Source organism: Polistes dominula, unplaced genomic scaffold, assembly GCF_049000335.1.
Source record: "Polistes dominula isolate Pdom_NZ unplaced genomic scaffold, Pdom_raw_medaka contig_28, whole genome shotgun sequence".
NCBI lineage: Eukaryota > Metazoa > Arthropoda > Insecta > Hymenoptera > Vespidae > Polistes > Polistes dominula.
In genome coordinates this window covers 2,329,136-2,345,995 of record NW_028300879.1, presented here as the reverse complement: position 1 = coordinate 2,345,995, position 16,860 = coordinate 2,329,136, and the positions used below count along the sequence as shown (strand labels likewise).

General features: G+C 25.8%; 5 protein-coding genes across 6 annotated transcripts; 3 read left to right on the top strand and 2 right to left on the bottom strand.

The window, feature by feature from the left end:
• Window positions 1–160: 160 nt before the first annotated feature.
• Window positions 161–1,369, bottom strand: snf (U1 small nuclear ribonucleoprotein A snf). Its single transcript, XM_015318627.2, has 3 exons — window positions 1,221–1,369; window positions 793–1,034; window positions 161–714 (listed from the first exon to the last, which is right to left on the bottom strand). The coding sequence occupies exons 2-3, from the start codon at window positions 1,027–1,029 to the stop codon at window positions 256–258; spliced, it is 696 nt and encodes a 231-aa protein (XP_015174113.1). The 5' UTR covers window positions 1,030–1,034; window positions 1,221–1,369; the 3' UTR covers window positions 161–255.
• Window positions 1,370–1,441: 72 nt separating this feature from the next.
• Window positions 1,442–2,473, top strand: LOC107065182 (uncharacterized). Its single transcript, XM_015318628.2, has 3 exons — window positions 1,442–1,761; window positions 1,845–2,049; window positions 2,123–2,473. Exons 1-3 carry the CDS (start codon window positions 1,607–1,609, stop codon window positions 2,315–2,317), a joined length of 555 nt encoding a protein of 184 aa, XP_015174114.2. The 5' UTR covers window positions 1,442–1,606; the 3' UTR covers window positions 2,318–2,473.
• Window positions 2,255–3,248, bottom strand: mRpS18C (mitochondrial ribosomal protein S18C). The gene is given in 4 exon segments (XM_015318629.2): window positions 2,255–2,509; window positions 2,624–2,807; window positions 2,809–2,832; window positions 2,922–3,248. Coding segments are annotated over 4 exon segments (438 nt in total). The 5' UTR covers window positions 3,060–3,248; the 3' UTR covers window positions 2,255–2,417.
• A 345-nt stretch (window positions 3,249–3,593) lies between these two features.
• Window positions 3,594–12,015, top strand: Su(var)3-9 (suppressor of variegation 3-9). Of its 2 annotated transcripts, XM_015318618.2 has the most exons (9): window positions 3,706–3,925; window positions 4,674–4,737; window positions 4,961–5,071; window positions 9,871–10,104; window positions 10,201–10,359; window positions 10,583–10,812; window positions 10,965–11,109; window positions 11,393–11,562; window positions 11,658–12,015. In XM_015318618.2, the coding sequence occupies exons 1-9, from the start codon at window positions 3,854–3,856 to the stop codon at window positions 11,892–11,894; spliced, it is 1,422 nt and encodes a 473-aa protein (XP_015174104.1). In that variant the 5' UTR covers window positions 3,706–3,853; the 3' UTR covers window positions 11,895–12,015. The 2 variants fall into 2 exon arrangements, with proteins under 2 accessions (XP_089028109.1, XP_015174104.1); XM_089171983.1 differs by lacking the exons at window positions 10,201–10,359; window positions 10,583–10,812; window positions 10,965–11,109; window positions 11,393–11,562; window positions 11,658–12,015 and having other exon boundaries at window positions 3,594–3,925; window positions 6,788–9,938.
• Window positions 12,016–12,414: 399 nt separating this feature from the next.
• Window positions 12,415–15,278, top strand: LOC149033623 (uncharacterized). Its single transcript, XM_089173542.1, has 9 exons — window positions 12,415–12,489; window positions 12,643–12,766; window positions 12,851–13,099; window positions 13,212–13,310; window positions 13,413–13,997; window positions 14,351–14,413; window positions 14,534–15,014; window positions 15,079–15,194; window positions 15,244–15,278. The coding sequence occupies exons 1-9, from the start codon at window positions 12,415–12,417 to the stop codon at window positions 15,276–15,278; spliced, it is 1,827 nt and encodes a 608-aa protein (XP_089029668.1).
• The last annotated feature ends 1,582 nt before the right edge of the window (window positions 15,279–16,860 follow it).

Here is a 16,860-nt window from a genome sequence, read left to right as displayed (position 1 = left end):
TTTCTCTGTCATGTAATGGAAAATGCTCTAAATATGATCTTTAGGATGATTGATTATTTACATACTAATTATAAATAATAAATATTGTATTAATAATTATAAATATTTCTTATGTTCAAGAAACTGTATTGTATAAAACTTATTGAAATATAACTACATATCGAGTTTGATAATTTTTTCATTATTTCTATATTTAATGATTACACGTACTTTTTATTTTTATCAATTACTTTAAGATTAAGGTACTTAAATTCATTATTTCTTAGCAAAAGATATTTTCATTGCATGCGAAGGTGTAATCTTAAATCCTTGAAGTGCATCTTTAGCTGCACCAGATTGAACCTCATTTTCAAATTCTACAAAAGCAATGTCATGCCGATTTGGCACTAAACGAACTTCTTTAAAACCAGGAAATTGATTAAAAAGCATAGATAACATCATTTCACTAGTTTCGTCAGGAAGATTTGTAAGGAACAAAATTTGATTCGGTGGTTGTTCAGGTACAGCTGTATTAACTAATCCTGGATGTTGTGGTACTCCAGGATGATATCCAATTTGCTGTGAATGTTTTGCTTGTTCTTTAGCACGTTTCTTTGCACGTTTTGCTTCCTCATCTGCAGCTGGTAATACACGTTTTGGTTTTTTAGGACGTTCTGCAAAAGTACCTTTCATTTTAGCAATTAAGTCACTATCCGTCTTTGCATACTGTATCCTCTGAAAATATAAAGCAATTATAATATATAATAAAGCTTCTTCTTTTTTTTTTTGTAAATATTTAAATAACATACATACCATTGGTTTATCATAAAAAGGAAATCCTTGCATAGATCTTAAAGCATTCGTCGCACTTGCTATTTCTTTAAAAATTACAAATGCCTGACCGCGCATTTTTAAAGTTTTTAATGCTACAATATCTAATATCTGTCCAAATTGAGAAAATATAGCATATAAAGATTTTCTTAATTCTTCTTTCTTTACCTTTTCATTTAAATTATTTATGTAAATTGTATTATTTGGTCTGATATCCATAATTACTGAAAAAGATTATTATTATTATTATTATTACATATAAACAATAGAATTTATAACTATAAGAAATAATTATATCTAATCAAAAAAGATGTTTAATTCATGGAATTTGAATAACCTTCAAATATTACAATATTATTTTGAAATATAATTACATATATTAATCAATATAATAAGATTTATATACTTACAAAATAAATGTTAAACTTTTGTATTATTTAATAATTCACTTAATAACGTTTCTGATTAATATTTTTATCGGCAAAAGAAAACCGACACAAATAACCTTAAGAGGACAGAATAAAACATAACAGATTGGATGCGCGTTTTAATGTCGTTATATGTCACACAACGCTGATTGGTTGCAGACTATTCGTTACTTAACCTATACGTAAATTATTTGAAATTAAATTGACTTGTGAAATTCAGTAACAAGTATATTTTCTTGAATCTATAATTTAGAATTAATTTCATATAATATTGATTATATGTATATTATTTGAATTGTTTCAAAAGTCAGTATTAGTTTTTAATAAGTTATGTATTAAATAAACAATAACAAATTAATTATTACAAAATGTGTGAAAAGACCACAACTTCCGCACATATGAAATTGAAAAACAGTCCAGCAGTAAACAAACCATTTCGTTCATTATTTAATAACAATCATGATGTTACTCCTAAACGTAAATCTAATATTGAAAGCTCGGAAAAAGTAAATAAATCACAAGTGTAAGTAAAATCTTAAGGAATTATATTTTAAATATATGTATAATATTTATTATATAAATAGTTTCATATTTAATATCAAATAGGGATACTACTAAGAGAAAATTGTCACGAGAATTGATTTTTACTAAAAAAATACGACTTGATGTTGAAGAAGAAGATGTGGAAAATGTGAAAATTGATGAAAGCATAAACGTATTTCCAAATGATTTAGAAGAATTAGAAAAGAGAATAATAAAAAAACAGAAAAATATAGAGATCTTAAAAAACGAAATTTCATACTGTAAAAAGGTATGAATTTTATAGTATTACATTATAATTTTTTAATAATATTAAATGTAACTTATTTATTAAATATTTTAAGAACAATTCCACTGATTTGGAAGCGGATATTAAACAGTGGAGATTTGCTTGTCAAGATGCTTTGGAAAGATTACAGAAAGATTTAGAAAGTAAACGAGGACAGGTAATGACTATGGAAGAAATATTGTCAACGTTGGGTATACCTAAGACTTTAGTAAATTATTCTACAGAGAATGACATGTTTATTAAACAATGAAATGTCATATATTTTTTGTTAATCTTATTATAGTAACTTATGTATAATATTAAAATTACTATTTTGTTGTTAACAAAATTTATAAAGTCTATATCTTTCGTTAATATTTATGCGGTCTCAGTGGACGATCAGGATTAAATAATGGTGGGTCGTTTACATATCTTGGATCTTTTGTAAAATATCCCATTAAACCTTAAAAAGAAATATTTATAAAATATAAGTGATTAACTAATCAACATTTTTTTTTAGTTCTTAATAAATTGTTAATAATAATAATAATAATAACAAGAGGTTCATCAATTTTACCAGCATTTTGTGCTTTTAAGATTTCTGTCTCAACTTTTTGTTGTTTATTTGTACATAAACCTGTTATATGCTTTCCATAAATTCGTCCGGTGTATCTACTTTGAAACTGTGATAGCAATCGTACATTTTTATAATTTGGTTCTATATTTAATTTGCATAATAAACATTGTTGTTTTTCTTTTTTTATACGGATTTTCTCTTAAATCGGGCTGCAATAAATGATAAATTTAATAAGATGATAATACAAAGTAAGACAAAAATACAATTACAGTTGTTTCTAACTAATTATATTTTTTACCATATCTTCTTTCTCTGATAATTTTTCATTTTTTAATTCATGGTTTGGAAGACTTCTTAAAAATCTTTTGTTAGAATACTGTCCTATATTTTTTACAAAGTTTTCAACAACTTTTCTAAGAACATTGTTGCAAATCATTTTCTAGGTTATGGCACTATAATTTTGTGCAGGATAGATTTAAAAAATCTGAAAAATTCAAATGTCTTCAGTTATGCACCTTAAGTAAAGAATTTCAAATGATCATTTGAAATTCAAAGTTAAATTTAATAGAAAATGAAAAAAGGATGTTAAATTTTTTTTACTAGCAATAATAGTAGTAATAAAATCAATACTACCAACTATTACAATATCACTGTTAAATGTCCCAGTTTTATAATTCCTACAAATTATAAAATATTTCACACACATTTGATTTAATGAAATTGAAAATCCTCTTTATTATCATAATTCAATGATGAAAATAAGTGTGATTATTATTTAACTGCAAATAATTTTGTATAAAAAGAATCATTTAATATTTTATCATTCAAAATTAAAAGAAAACTAACGGAAATTTACATAGAAATTGGTATTTATATATTTCGCAAATTTCTTTATTATTCTGGACAAATAATTTATTTATTGATATATTATCAAAAGATCTACTTATATTATTATTGTGTGTGTTAACAATTATTATTAATCAAAAATATTATATATGATATCTTAAATTACATTAAACATTTGATTTCCGGCTAGTAAAAGTTATTTTCAGTGTGTTAGTATTTCATTGGATTTCCGGTTAGACCATTTACGATTTGTATCTATTGACTCATTCCAGTGGATTTTTTTTTCTATAGTTCATTTTAAGCTAGGCGCAAGGTTCCTTTAAGTTTATTTAACAGTGAACCTCGCGCGTTAATAATTTATTATAAATTGTATTATTAACAATTATGGGGGGTGAAGAAGGAATAGGCGTGACAACTGGCCAACCAAATTTATATAAACAGGATCTTTCAAAGCTTGTAAGTGAAATTATATTCATAAATTTATATATAATGGTTGTTTTGTCCACGCGTACTGTGTTTAATATAACCTTACTTTTCATTTTTTAATAAAAACAGCGACGCCCCAAAATATTCGGACAAGTACTATAATGACTTAATTATTAACTTCATATTTTGGTTTTGTATAATGTAACAATCATCCTGATTATTCTTTATAGCAATAGATTATTTAATAATCTTGATAAACATATATAATTTATTTAAAAAAAAAAAAAAATATATATATATATCTAATAGAATAAAATAATGTTACAGTTTTTGCTTACGAAAGTATTCAGATACATATTAAGTATATGTGTTAACCTTCTTTTAGTAATCTGATACCGTATGCTATAATATTACAGAATGAATTAAAAAGATAAATTCAACAGATTTTTATTTTTTTAATAGGTGAATTAAAATTAAGAATTTTTTTGGGAGTCACTGTATCTATAACTATGATAAGATTCGTTAATATTATATGCTTTTCTTAAAAATTACTAACATAATTAATTAATTATTCAATTTTTAAATAAAACTTATTATTTTAAGTTGTTTATAGTACCATACCGTGGTTTAATTATTATTATTATTATTATTATTATTATTATTATTATTATTATTACTATTACTGTTATATTATACTAAATTATTAAAAATCTGTATCTATAACATATGTTTTGTTATATAATTAAATAAATCAGTTTTTTTTTGGTATAAATTTTAGGATGTCAGTACATTAACGGCTTTATCTCGTGAAGTTATTAGCAGACAAGCTACAATAAATATTGGTAAGTGATACAAAAATATGGTAACGAAATTAAAATATTCTAGTAACTTTATGTAAATAATAAAGTATTGCATCATAAAGTAAAAAAAAAAAAAAAAAAAAAAAAAAAAAAGAAATAACACATGGGTGGGTTAAACTGTTCTCAATCTAACACATAGAAACAATTTTCTTTTTGTTGGAGCTAAAAATTGTTTAATTATTAATTATGTATTTATGTTTTTTAGGTACCATTGGTCATGTAGCACATGGAAAATCTACGATTGTTAAAGCAATCTCAGGTGTGCAAACTGTACGCTTTAAAAATGAATTAGAAAGAAATATCACTATAAAACTTGGTGAGTATAAGTTTAATTCAAATTTTAATCTATTTCAAATGATTATTTTTATACAATTTTGTTGTTTATAGTATTAACTTTTTAAAAGATGTTTATATATTTTTTGTTTGTTCAAAGGAGTTGATATGTTTACTATTTTATTATTGGTTTATTCAAAATAATGTTTTGATAAACACAATTATGTATTACTATACATTTATTAATTATTTAATCATTATCAAATGTTTATTTTATTAAAGAAAATATTTATTCATACGGAATAGATATTAATATTTAATAATTTACGCGATTCTTTTTATATATTTTAAATATGATAAACTTTTAAAACAAATTTCTTATGATGTAAGTAGCAACATTTACACTACCGGTTGAAATAAAAATGTACAAGTTATATATTCCATTTTTTTTTAAACATTTATTTATTCTTGTACGTGTTTTATATGACTTGTTTTTTTAACTTATTGAATGTACTGGTAAAATATTTATGAAAAAAAAAACCAAAAAATTAGAACATCGTGTATGTGAACAAATGTAGTATAATAGCATTTGTGAAACCTAACTTTTAATAATTTAAAGATATTTCGTATATGAGTACGTGTACCAAAAATTGTAGTTGATTATTTAGTTGAGTATTTAGGGTATTTTTCAAATTACACATTGCCTAAATTGATTCTTGTTATTTTGCAATACATTTAATAATTTATAAATAATATTCTTTATTATGGTTAAAAAAAGTGATTAAAAGTGTGAGTTATGTTTGAATATAATGAATATAAGGTAAGTACAGATAGAAGTATTTTTTCAGCTAAATTGTCTAGTAAAAATGTTGTATTTAATGTAATAATAATGAAATAACTGAGATAATTGCAGCATAATTAACACTATGCCGTTCGCATAATTGTAATTTGGATTCTTTTCTTGGATTCTCTGGACTGACCAACGTTTGGTGTCATTGGCATTTGTTCAGTAGTTTTGCATAGGACACTAATGTGATGTCAGTGGCAATTGTCTGATCATTTTCAGAAGACACCGAACGACATAGTGTTAATAAACTCTTTTAGTATTTGTCGAAAATGTGTGTAACTACGGAAAAAATACTGATCAATTTGATGTATTTTGAAATTGTCATAAAAATTATTTCCCTTTGAAATATTTGGAAATAATTTTTATTTATTCATTCGGAAAAATCTTAGATTTATTTTCGATGATTTTTTAAGTATATATTAAGTGTTTACATATATATGTTATATTATATATTATTTATATATATATATAATATATATATATATATATATATATATTTGTCGATAATAATTTTTATAATTTTTATAACAAAATTAAATTTGACGAAATAAAAATAAAGTTTTCAATTGAAATATATCGATATTTACATTCATTTTTATTTTATTATAAAATAAAATCTATAAAAAGATAATATTCTTATTTATAAAATATAATCAAATATATCCCGTTGATTGTATTGATAAAAATGGTTATTGTAAAAAAAAAATGGATATAAAGCTTTATTAAAATATAATGAAAATAATAAATAATTATCTAAATGCATGGAAGATTGAAGAGGATTAAAATGGTGTTTAAAGATGATGGTAATATGACGTTTAAAAACGATTACACACAATTGTACAGAATAACTTAAAACATGGAACTCTCTTGAAATCGGAGTGAATGACGTCGTTTAAATGTTTGGCATTACAGACCATCCAGTTGAGAGATGCAGTAAGGAACAAGCAGATATACCTGATGAAAGCTCTTCCATACCTGATAAAAGATCGCTTTCTCCTGAAAACAACCAACTATGCTCGAAGAAACCAAAAATTGATGAAAAATCCACTTTACATCCAGACGACAGTGAAGAAGATAGTGCTAATTTACATCTTAATTTAAGTAAAGAAAATACAAGATCTAATATATTTGATATGAATAATCGAAACGTTGACAATTTTTATTTATCAAATACTGATGCACATAACAAAAAAACCACAAGATCTGACACTCCAAAAAAGCGTGATTATGCAAAATTTAAATTGAAAGAACTACGAATTGTTTTAAAAGATATTAAACACAATAATCTGTATTATAATAATGACAAAGTAAAAAGGTCTGAAAATAAAATTTGGGAAGTGGAGGAAATTTTAAATAAGACAAGAATAAATGGTGTTACGTTATATTTAGTTAAGTGGAAAGATTGGTCCAAGGATTATAATACATGGGAGCCATTAGAGAATCTAACTAATTGCAACCAACTTTTGGAGAAGTTTGAGAATAGAAGGTCCAGATTATTGAACAGATTTAAAAAAGAACTTGATTTTAATCCAACGAAGCAAGACATTCACCAATATTTACAGAAAATCAGACAAAAAGGAGAATCAATTGATTGTAATTCAATAGAAGAACATACTCTTTATGCTAATATAAGTAATTTTTTTAAACTTAATAAAGTAAAACGAAGACAATCAGAGAAGAACATTAAAGAGGAAATCTTACGATTTATGTTCTGCGACTTAAGAAGGGAACAATTAGAATTATTAAAAGACTGGCAAAACGAGATGAATAGTATCAGTAAACATAAACCATTGATATTAGTAGAAAATTTAGTAGATCTTGAAGGCCCACCAGAAAATTTTTTTTATATCGAAGAATATCTTCCCGGTGAGGGTGTAGTAATACCCGAAGATCCTCCAATTGGTTGCAACTGTATTAATTGTGGTTCTAATACAAAATGTTGTTTTGTACAAAATGATAGTACTTTCCCATATACCTCGAAGGGAAAAATTCGTGTTAAGCCAGGTACACCAATATACGAATGCAACAAGCGATGTAAATGTGATATCAATTGCCCGAATCGTATTATTCAACGTGGTACCCGTAGAAAATTTTGTATTTTTAAAACTGACAATGGTAGAGGTTGGGGTGTAAAAACATTGGAAAGTATCAAGAAGGGTTCATTTGTAACACAGTATGTGGGAGAAGTAATTTCAAGTGACGAGGCTGATAAACGTGGCAAAGAATATGATGCTGCAGGTAGAACATACCTTTTTGACCTTGATTATAACGAAACCGATAATCAATGTCTTTATACGGTTGATGCAGCTGTATATGGTAACATATCACATTTTATCAATCATTCCTGTGACCCTAACTTGGCGGTCTATGGCGTTTGGATCGATTGTCTCGATCCTAATCTACCAAAACTCGCATTATTTGCTACAAAAGATATCCGAAAGAACGAGGAAGTTACATTTGATTATGTGTTTCAACCTTTTAAGATGATGCATGAGACGGAAGATGATATCAAAGGAAAAAAAACAACTGATACATCTCCAACAAATGAGATGAAAACACAATCAGATTCACCTGATTTGGGTACTGCTAGTAAAGTATTTTGCAAGTGTGGTGCTAAGAATTGTAGAAAATATTTATTTTAAGAATTATTATACAAATTATTTATAAAAAGAAAACTTTTGTTCATAATCATAAAGATTACATTGGCGTGTGCTTATAGTTTAATTATTTCACTAAGATATTTTATCATGTACCATCAAATAGTTAATATTTCAATAAGTAAAGTTACTTTTTTTTTTTTTTTTTTTTTTTTTAAAGATTTTTTTCTCATTTAAAATATTATATCTTCATCATTAAGTATTTTGCGAATGTAATAATGTACTTATTTTGTTGAATATATAAATAAGTGACAATTTAATATTACATAATTAATTTTACAAATCTTAAGAATATTAGAATATAATAATGCAAACTAACATAAATAATTACAATTATTGTTATATTTTTATATGTAAAATCAATGTTTTAAAAATATTAATCAAGATTTAATCGTTATTAGAAAAGAAATATAAAAAAAAAAAAATATAAAAATATCGATGGTACATTATGACATACGCTTTGTAAATGTTAATGTTTGTGATGAAAGCAATATTTTATATGTTTTTCGTATTATTATATCTTGTATGAAATATTATGTAAATAAATAGAAATAATCTACATTATGAATATATCTATCATATTAGCAGTAATACGGTAATCCCTTCATTTGTGTGGGTAATTGAGATTCCACGAACACAGCGCTTAAATATAAATTGCATAAATGGAACCATAAAAGGGCCGTTTAAAAAATAAGGATCCATTTCATATTCTCAAGTATGTATTTAGCTTTTATTGGGATAGAAAAGTAAATTAATACGATTAGGAAAATGTATTTGTATAGAAAATTAATTCAATTCTAACGAAAACTGTATGTTTGTTATATATGATATCTTGATATGTGGTCATTTTCACATGTTTTTTGTTCAGATAAATAATATGAATTATTATAAGAATTATTTAAAACATAAGTGTGAAGAGAGAGAGAGAGAGAGAGAGAGAGAGAGAGAGAGAGAGAGAGAGAGAGAGAGAGAGAGAGAGAGTTCTAAAATAATATTTTATAATCTTTTTTTTATTATTATTTAGAGAGAGATGCGTAAAAGAATTTTTTAATTTTAAACATATATACATATATTTTTTATAAATTTTTTATAAGCTTTATATAATTTTCTTTATCTGATGTAGATGTATAGAGTTACATATCTTATTATTTTTTTCTTTTTCTTTAAATTGTTTATATTATTTTTGTCATATAATAAATTAAAAAAAAAACATCCATCCTCATCAGATTTTATTTATCTTATTTTCCTTTAAAATCAATTTCTTTTTTTCTTCTTTATATTGAATTAGACATAAATTTCATTAATGAATTCTTCTTTTAAATTTTCAATTTGTTTTAGGATATGCAAATGCAAAGATTTATAAGTGTGATAATGAAAAATGTCCAAGGCCAGCTTGTTACATATCAGGAGGATCTAGCAAAGATGATTCCTTCCCCTGCTTGCGTCCAGCTTGTTCTGGACGATTTCAATTAGTTCGACATGTCTCATTCGTAGATTGTCCTGGACACGATATTCTTATGGCAACTATGCTTAATGGAGCAGCTGTTATGGACGCAGCGTTACTTTTAATCGGTATATCATTTATAATCTCTTAACAAAAATGTATTTAGATCAAAATTATCATTCATTTATTTGAGCTTTTGAAATAATTTCTTTTATTTTACTTAGCTGGCAATGAGTCATGTCCACAACCCCAAACTTCTGAGCATTTAGCTGCTATTGAAATCATGAAATTAAAGCATATAATCATTTTGCAAAATAAAATTGATTTAGTAAAAGAAGCTCAGGCAAAAGAGCAATATGAACAAATATTGAAATTCGTTCAAGGTAACATTATATAGCAATTTTAATTGATACTATAAATATATATATATATATATATATATATATATATATATATATATAACAAATTCTCTAAATAGTATATAATAGTAATAATAAATAGTAAATATGTGGTAATAATACAAAAGAATTAAATAAATTATAATTAATTATGAATTATTCTTAAGATAATTATCTATATAATTAATTTCTATTTTAAATAAATCAGGTACTGTTGCGGAAGGAGCTCCTGTTATTCCGATATCTGCTCAATTAAAATATAACATTGAAGTATTGTGCGAATACATAACAAAGAAAATTCCGGTTCCACTTAGAGATTTTACATCAGAACCCCGTTTGATCGTTATCCGATCTTTTGACGTTAATAAGCCCGGTTGCGAAGTAGATGATCTTAAGGGTGGAGTAGCAGGAGGAAGCATATTGAGAGGTGTATTAAAGGTACTTCAGTATTCAGTATTCAGTAGGTTCATGCCTTTTTTTTAACATCTATTTCTTCTGTTTTCATTTGTTACAGCAGTATTTTTGTTTTTTTTTTATTTATTTTAAATAAATAATAGAAATAGAAAAAGAATACTTTTACATTTGTACAGGTTGGCATGGAAATCGAAGTTCGACCTGGATTAGTATCGAAAGATAGCGAAGGGAAATTAACATGTCGTCCAATATTTTCACGCATTGTTTCGCTATTTGCCGAGCAAAATGAATTGCAATTTGCAGTTCCGGGTGGTCTTATAGGTAAGCAATTTACTGTATTAATGACTTTTTTTTTATTACTTAATAAAAAGTATCTTTTGTGCAATATCCTTGATACATTAGATACAGGATTGTATTTTCTGTGATTCCAGAATAAGATAAAATGTTAACGTGTATATGTGTTTAAATCAGAGAAATTGTATAGAAGTGATACAAGAAATCTTGTAAAATATCTTCATTTATATAAGCGTAAATGATATCAATTGAACCTATTTAATTATGATAAATAAATGAGCATTAGTATAATGATTTATAATTCTTGAAGGTGTTGGAACGAAAATTGAACCAACTTTATGCAGAGCTGATCGTTTAGTTGGACAAATATTGGGTGCTGTTGGGGCATTACCTAAAATATTTATTGAACTTGAAATTTCGTACTATCTATTGAAACGTTTGTTGGGTGTTAGAACCGAGGGTGATAAAAAAGGAGCGAGAGTAAGATTATTATTATTATTATTATTATTTATTATTTCTTTTTTTATGATCTATAATTTGTATAATTTGATATCATTAATAATTTTTGTTCGTAGGTACCAAAGTTATCTAGACACGAAGTGTTGTTAGTGAACATTGGTTCTCTTAGTACCGGTGGTCGAGTTTTAGCTACACGTGCCGATTTAGCTAAAATTAGCTTGACAAGTCCAGTATGCACTGAAATTGATGAAAAGATTGCATTATCGCGTCGTATTGAAAAGCATTGGCGTTTAATTGGTTGGGGCCAAATTTGTGGAGGACAGACAATAGAACCTGTTCTTGATGGAAAATAATTTCATTAAATTTCGTTAATAAATGACGATAACAGAAATTTTTTTTAAATCTTATAACTTAACCTGCGTGGTTTTGTAAAGTTGTAAGCAATATTTGTAATAAATCGTATGATTTATCTTACACGTTTCATTTGTATGCTCCTTTGTTTTATTCCTTTCATTTTCATTGAATCTTTTAGTGAAGTTTTATTTAAAGATTTTACAAATCAATGATAACTGCGATACGCTCAAAAATTCAGACTATTAAATTATATTATTATTACATCTTCTGGCGATGTCAGTTTAATTATAAATGGATATTTAAATGGTTGTACGCGCTGCATTCAAGCATATGAATGTATCGGTTGACAGATAAGACGAACCAATGAATGATATTGTTTAAATCATTTTTTTTTTATTGATTATTTTTATTTTAAAAATCTCGAAATTCCCCCAAAAAATCTAAGCAACATGATAATTCATTTTTGATAATATCATTTAATCAAGAAAATTAAATTTCTTTGAAAATTTTAAGTGCAGGATGCCAAGATTCTTTGGACATTACATAGGAATATCTTTTCAATCGGAATTATTAGTAATGACTTTGTTAGGTTTGGTAAGATTTTTTAAATAACTCTTGCTTGGATATATATATTTTTTTATTTACAATATCCTAAGTATAATCATAAATATATGATATATATATATCATATGAAAATAATAATTGTAAAATTATTAAAGTAAATAACGAGATGATAATATTCCGAAGCTCAACAGCACATTAGAATGGCGTCCTTTTGACTGGTCCAAACAAATAGAAAAGATTTGGAATCTATCATTGACACAACAGTATCTTATTTTTTATACAGATTTTGAATATTGGATAAAAACAAGTTAGTATTGAGATAAATATATTCTATATTTAACCTGTTAAACGATGTGTATTCTATTTATAATTATTTCCTAATTACAATCAGTTTTAACATGGGTTGTTATTACAAGGAAGATCGTTGCTTACGTTTATACATTTTTCTACATAATCAATTTTTATCCAATTTTAACGTGGAGTCGACCAAATTTACTTTTACCATGGTTGATCCTGAGTTTTTTTCAAAATCTTATCCTAAAATTAATCGTCATTATGGTATTCATATGGTTATGGGGTAGAGAAAGATTTTCTTCATTTCGTATGATCGAATTTATTCTCGTTGAACTTCTTTCGCTAAGTGAGCATGATTTTTATTTATCTTTATTAACGTAATATAGATTAATATTTATAGATTATCTGTTTAATAAATTTATCTATTAAAAAAAAAACAACGATAACATTTTCAACAGCTAATTCTGCTTATATCTGGTACGCCATTGCATGTTCCTACATACAGTTGAGAAAAATAGAAAAGATTCGTACGATAAGGAAAGTTTTGAAAGCAAAATATTCTATTACAAATGATTTATTTTTTTCTAATGAAAGTGACATGAAAATAAGCAGAGAATCTTCGTTCGGTTCGTCTTCAGGAAGACATTACATGAGCTTACCAAATTTAAATGATGCCTTTTATCGTTCGATTTTTAACGATTACAACGATAATAAAATATTTAGATCGTTGACAACGTTGATGACCAACAGCAGTTTTGCATCTGATGATACAGAAGAAGTTATTTCTCAGATAATTCATAATAATAATTTGACGCCTGCTGAAAAATGTATGAAGCTTTTGGGTTTAACTGATGTTGATGTGATTAGTGCACGTGCTAGAGTTCGTAAAAGGATATTAGAAAATATTAGAATGAATAAGATTCAAGAAGAATATGTAAAGAAAACTGAAACAAGACAAATTGATCCCTTGAAGGATAACAGGATAAAAGATTCGTTTAATATTGATTACTTGATGACAAAAACTAGTATGTGCAAATCTCAAACAAATGATAATCAAGTTGAAAGAACGTTCAGAGAAGTAAAACAAAAAAGTGATGAAATTTTCAAACAAACTGAGCCTTGTAAGACCCAAAAGATTGACGAGAAGATCGATGATGTTAAAACAGAAGATGAATTAATTGTTGAATTACCAATAAAACTGGTGGAATTCACACAACCTAAAGAATCCAATACGGTTATTGATCGTATCGATGGGAAAGAAAATACGAATTTTGAATTTGTTAAGAAGAAGAAAAAAAAAAGAAAGTGTGTCCATTGATGAGAGATATAATCAAGTCTAGACCATGTTTTCCTTACATATGGAACAAACAATTGAAAGAATGTCCTTTTAAAGAACAAACTATCCTTTCTGATTTTATTTGTCCTTCCTTTTTAAATACAAGAGATAAATCTTCAGGTGAAGCTTATTGTAGAACTAATCATGAAATTGATAATATAAGAAAAAATAATAAAATTCCAGAGGAAAATACGATTTCTTTGAATAACATTAAAACATTGTCCACAAATAATATTACAATTACAAATGTTGATGAACAAGAAAATACAAAGATTAGTGCAAAAGATTTGATTCATACAGAATTGGAAGATAATGATGTTTTAAGTAAAAATATTTGTTATGTGTATTATTACAATAAGATTAGAATAAATAAATTATATATTATTTTTTCTTTTATTATCCTGTATGTAATATATTAGAAATATTTTCTTTTTCTTTTTATAGAGAAAGGTAACATAAGAACAACAAATTCTGTAAAAGACACATCCGAAAGACTTAATTTAGAAATAAGAAGAAATTACAATTATATTTTCAACAATCGATCTCACATTTTTCCTTGTAATAGTGTCTTATCCACAATGGGCTGCTTAACATTTTGTCAAAAATTCATGACTAATCCTTATAGCAGAGAATTGCTGATCTATGAACTTTTGGATCCTCGATTACGATTTAATGAAGAATTTATTAACAATACGAATAATGTTTATAAAGAAATGTTGTTTAAATCTTCTTCTAGTTCAAAGGATTTATTTGATCGTGAACAAATTACAACGAGGAATATAAAGAGTACAGAGTTATTGTTAAAAATGCCAGAACAAATGACGTGTTATACTGATGCAGAATATGAATTTGTATTTAATCCTCAAGTACAAGAAACAAATTTAGAATTGAATCTTCAAGATCAAGACTTATTTACAGAATATAGGTATTTTTTTTAAACGTTTCTGTTTAAATAAGAATAATATTTCATTGAAGTATTATCATTTTAGATATAAAAGTATCAAATCAAATGAAGAACAACCAAATAATGATTCAATTAATGAAATAGATTTAAATAATAATGAGGATATGAATTACGAAAGAATTAATATTCAAACAACAGAAAGTTTACACAATTATAAATACGATAATAAAGTTAATCATAATTATCACAGCATATATTCAAAGTTTTCAACAAATAACAATTTAAATCAATTATCCAATATTGAGAATCTAATTGAAAAGGACGAATGCTATAAAGATAATATAAATAATGTGTCATGTTATTGTAAAAATTGTAATACTACGCCAATAGAAGATACTTCAAAATACGAGAAATCATCTTCATATTCTAATAACATTAGAAGGAAATCACTTCATAGATTATTCAATGCGAAAAATAAAATTGTCAAGACGTCGTTTGATAATAATACAAATTTCAAATACTTTGATCAATCGAAACACTACGTGGAATCATTGATAAAGAAGAGAAAATTAATGAAATCATCTAGAGAAAGAGAATTGTTAGAAATGAAAGCTTTGAGAGCTTACAACGAGATAACTTTGATAGAAGATAAACGAGAAATGGAAGAAAAACAACAAGAGAAAGTGAAAACGATATATTCCTTCATAGATGATAAATTTTTGACGATGCAAATAATGTCTTGTTCTAAAAAGAAAAGTAAATACAGTCAAATACAAAGAGAAGAAGAAATGTATAAATTTAATATACATCAAGATCATTTTAATTCCTACAATGAAATTGAATTACGTAACACGAATGATTCTTTTTTCGACTATGCTAGTAATATTAATAACAAAGAATTAAATGAGGAAAAAGAAAATATGAATTTTCTTGAAAATGAACCGTCGTCATCTTCTCGATTACCAAATATTCAAAATAAGGATGCTGCAATTATGCTGAATCTTTTGGATCGTCATGGTAGTTATTGGTTCAAGCAAGAACTCAAAAGAATTCTGGCAATAAGAGATAGTCAAGTGCATGTGAAATATAACAGACCTAATCAAGTTACAATGAAATTGAATCTTCCTTTAAGAAACAGTGAAGATATAAATGATAACCTTGAATTTAATAGTAATACTGAAAAACAAGACATAAGTGTACCTTTTAAAGAATTTCTCACTCATCAAAATTTACAAACCAATTTGGATTTGAATTCAAATAAAAATTTGAGGATTTTTAATTCAACAGAATCCATCATTTCTGACAAAAATGTGTCTACTAATTCGTCTAATTTTCAAGATTTGATTGAATATACAGAAAATAAAAAAATAATTAAAGAAGAAGAAGAAGAAGAAGAAATAAAAATGATAAATAACCCAAAAGAATCTGAAATGAATAAGATTGAGAAATCCAAGATCGACATTGCAAGTGTTGAAAAAGATGATGCATTTTCTTCCATAACAAACTTTACTTCAATTTCATCTTCTTCAAGAACTCAAGAAGATATAACTGAATCGATCGATAATTTTGATCATCGTCAAGTTAGAAATATATTTCTAGACGTAATAGATATCGCAAGAAACGTTCAATCGAATTTACGTTCTCATGGTATTTTATTAGGTAAAAACAGTGTACGAGAAATAAATCTCGCATCGTCCGGTCTTTGTGTTGATCAGCAGAGAAATATAGTTGATGACATGACAGTAAGCTTGGTTCATGCTGCATTCTCTTATAAACCTGAAATTATCATTCGAACTTTTCCACGTGATTTTCAATCTATCAATGACGAAAGATCTATATCGTTCTTAGACAATTTTTACAATATTCA

Bases quoted from the DNA above. Each gene is read 5' to 3' on its own strand.
- snf (XM_015318627.2), bottom strand. From the start codon at position 1,029: ATGGATATCAGACCAAATAATACAATTTACATAAATAATTTAAATGAA. The intron at 715-792 runs GTATGTATGTTA...TTATATTTTCAG, and splicing joins CTTTTTATGATAAACCAATG to AGGATACAGTATGCAAAGAC.
- LOC107065182 (XM_015318628.2), top strand. From the start codon at position 1,607: ATGTGTGAAAAGACCACAACTTCCGCACATATGAAATTGAAAAACAGT. The intron at 1,762-1,844 runs GTAAGTAAAATC...AATATCAAATAG, and splicing joins AAAGTAAATAAATCACAAGT to GGATACTACTAAGAGAAAAT. The intron at 2,050-2,122 runs GTATGAATTTTA...AAATATTTTAAG, and splicing joins AAATTTCATACTGTAAAAAG to AACAATTCCACTGATTTGGA.
- LOC149033623 (XM_089173542.1), top strand. From the start codon at position 12,415: ATGCCAAGATTCTTTGGACATTACATAGGAATATCTTTTCAATCGGAA. The intron at 13,998-14,350 runs GTATCGATGGGA...TTGATGAACAAG, and splicing joins ATCCAATACGGTTATTGATC to AAAATACAAAGATTAGTGCA. The intron at 14,414-14,533 runs GTAAAAATATTT...TTCTTTTTATAG, and splicing joins GGAAGATAATGATGTTTTAA to AGAAAGGTAACATAAGAACA.